This window comes from Octopus bimaculoides, chromosome 8, assembly GCF_001194135.2.
Source record: "Octopus bimaculoides isolate UCB-OBI-ISO-001 chromosome 8, ASM119413v2, whole genome shotgun sequence".
NCBI classification, from domain to species: domain Eukaryota; kingdom Metazoa; phylum Mollusca; class Cephalopoda; order Octopoda; family Octopodidae; genus Octopus; species Octopus bimaculoides.
In genome coordinates, this window is record NC_068988.1 from 9,130,154 (window position 1) to 9,132,620 (window position 2,467).

General features: G+C 41.1%; 1 protein-coding gene across 1 annotated transcript in view; it reads right to left on the reverse strand.

Annotated features, from left to right (window-relative positions):
• The window catches only part of LOC106872474 (glypican-3), a 363,469-nt gene that overhangs the window by 260,996 nt on the left and 100,006 nt on the right, over positions 1–2,467 (reverse strand). The window contains exon 2 of the mRNA XM_014919487.2: positions 559–729. Coding sequence (XP_014774973.1) covers positions 559–729 — 171 coding nt within the window. The remainder of the gene's footprint in view (positions 1–558; positions 730–2,467) is intronic.

Consider the following 2,467-nt stretch of genomic DNA (forward strand, 5'->3'; position numbering starts at 1 on the left):
TATATATATATACATACATATATATATATACATATGTATATATATTATGTGTATGGTGTTATGTGTGTGTATATAGTTAACATTTAACGATGTATCACATCCTCAACGATGGGATGGTGGTTCAAATGATGGCGATACAATTCCGTCATTGCAGAATAGCAGCAAAGGTCAAAGGTCACAAAGAAGATATGGACAGATAGACATTCATACGCACGCGCACACACTCAACGGTTCAGATTGAGAGACAGAGAGACACAGAAAGAGAGAAATAGACAGAGATAGAAAAGGATAGAGAGATAAAAAGAGAGAAACAAGAGAGGGGTAGAGAGAGAGAGAGAGAGAGAGAAACTGACAGACAGAAAGAGAAAGAAAGATAGATATATAGAGAGACATATGGAGAGAAGGGTAAGATAGGAAGAGATGGAAAGAGAGAGACAAACACCAAGACAGAAAGAGAGAGACAAAGAAAGACAGACAACAACAGAGAAAGATAGAGTGAGACCGACAGACAGACAGACAGGCTGACAGAATGGTAAAGACAAAAAAAATGCAACTTACTTTCAAAATTTTCTATGCCGTTCTTTATAAGCTGTGTAAGCTGATAATTGGCCTTTTCCAAATGATCTGTGAACATTCCTTCGGATAATTTCATATACATCTCCTCCATTGCTCCGGAGCAACAGGTTCTGCCTGGTTCCAGACCGTTAAAACATACGGAGAGTTCAGTTTCTGAATTATAAAAGAGAAAAAAAAAACACAGATAAATAAAAAATAAATTGTAATGATATTATTCGAGGATCGCAGAGAAGGAAATAATGATAATAATAATAATAATAATAATAATAAACTAGCACTTCTAGAAACGGCGCACATCTTACGTAAAACACTTTCAATACAGTAAAAATAAGAGCACCACAGCACATACCCAAGGCACACAGAGCTGCGCTCGGTGGTGCAGCGAAAGCACGTGATAAAAATAAGATTACTGAATAATAATGATGATGACGATTTCGAATTTTGGCACAAGGCCAGCAATTTCGAAGTGGGTGGGTGGTGGGGCAGATAGTCGATTACGTCGACCTCAGTACTCAACTGGTACTTATTTTATCGCCACTTGAAAGGAGGTAAGGTAAAGTCCACCTCGGCGGAAGTAAGCGTGGAGTTAAACCGGGAGACAAAACAGGTCCACCACTTTTTGGGTAACCTTCGTAAAATGTAAACTTTCATATTGCCAACAGTAAAATAAATGTCTGTGCGTGACGTGGGGGGGGACATAAAGAAAGAAGGAAATAAAGAGAGAGAGAGAGAGAGAGAGAGAGAGAGAGAGAGAGAGAGAGAGAGAGAGAGAGAGAGAGAGAGAGAGAGAGAGAGAGAGAGAGAGGGAGAGAGAGAGATTTGCTTTTAGAACCATTATTTGTTTTAATTCTTTTAATTTCCCAAGCTTGTAATGGGGTAGATGCCTTGGGATTTTACAATAGTTTAACTTAGTGCCGCATCGTCAGTCTTGTGTCAACACTTGTTAGAAGTTCAACATTCTACAATGCAAGTGACGCTGTTTTATTCCAAATCTTCATTGGCCTGAAACAACCTTTACATTAATTTGAATGTCACACACGCATACACACACACACACACACCACATCATGTATTAACAGCAAGCATATTTCACAAAATCATTCTTCTTATTGTATTCATCACTGGTTACTTTCTTTAATGTGGAGGCGCAATGGCCCAGTGGTTAGGGCAGCGGACTCGCGGTCATAGGATCGCGGTTTCGATTCCCAGACCGGGTGTTGTGAGTGTTTATTGAGCGAAAACACCTAAAGCGTCACGAGGCTCCGGCAGGGGATGGTGACGAACCCTGCTGTACTCTTTCACCACAACTTTCTCTCACTCTTTCTTCCTGTTTCTGTTGTACCTGTATTTCAAAGGGTCAGCCTTGTCATACTGTGTCACGCTGAATCTCCCCGAGAACTACGTTAACGGTACACGTGGCTGTGGAGTGCTCAGCCACGTGCACGTTAATTTCACGAATAGGCTGTTCCGTTGATTGGATCAACTGGAACCCTCGACGTCGTAAGCGACGGAGTGCCAACAACAAACTTTCTTTAATATGTTATCATTTCACTTCTTTCGTCTGTCTTTACGTTCTGAGTTCAAATCCCACCAAGGTCGACTTTGCCTTTCATCCTTTCGGGTTCGATAAATTAAGTAATAGACTGGCTCTCTCCCTCAAAATTTCGGGCCTTGTGCCTAGAGTAGAAAAGATTATCATTTCACTTCTCAGAGTTCTTGATTATAATTGCTTCGACTAATTTCGCAAGAGCGGGCAACAACCTGTCGTCGAGGTTCTCACAGAGTCCCTTCCCACGATGCTCAACAAGTACCAATATCCCTGCTGTCCCCAATAAAGCAGTTTACTGAGCATGTTCTACCCTCAAGTCAATCCCAAATTCTCCAGTTGAAC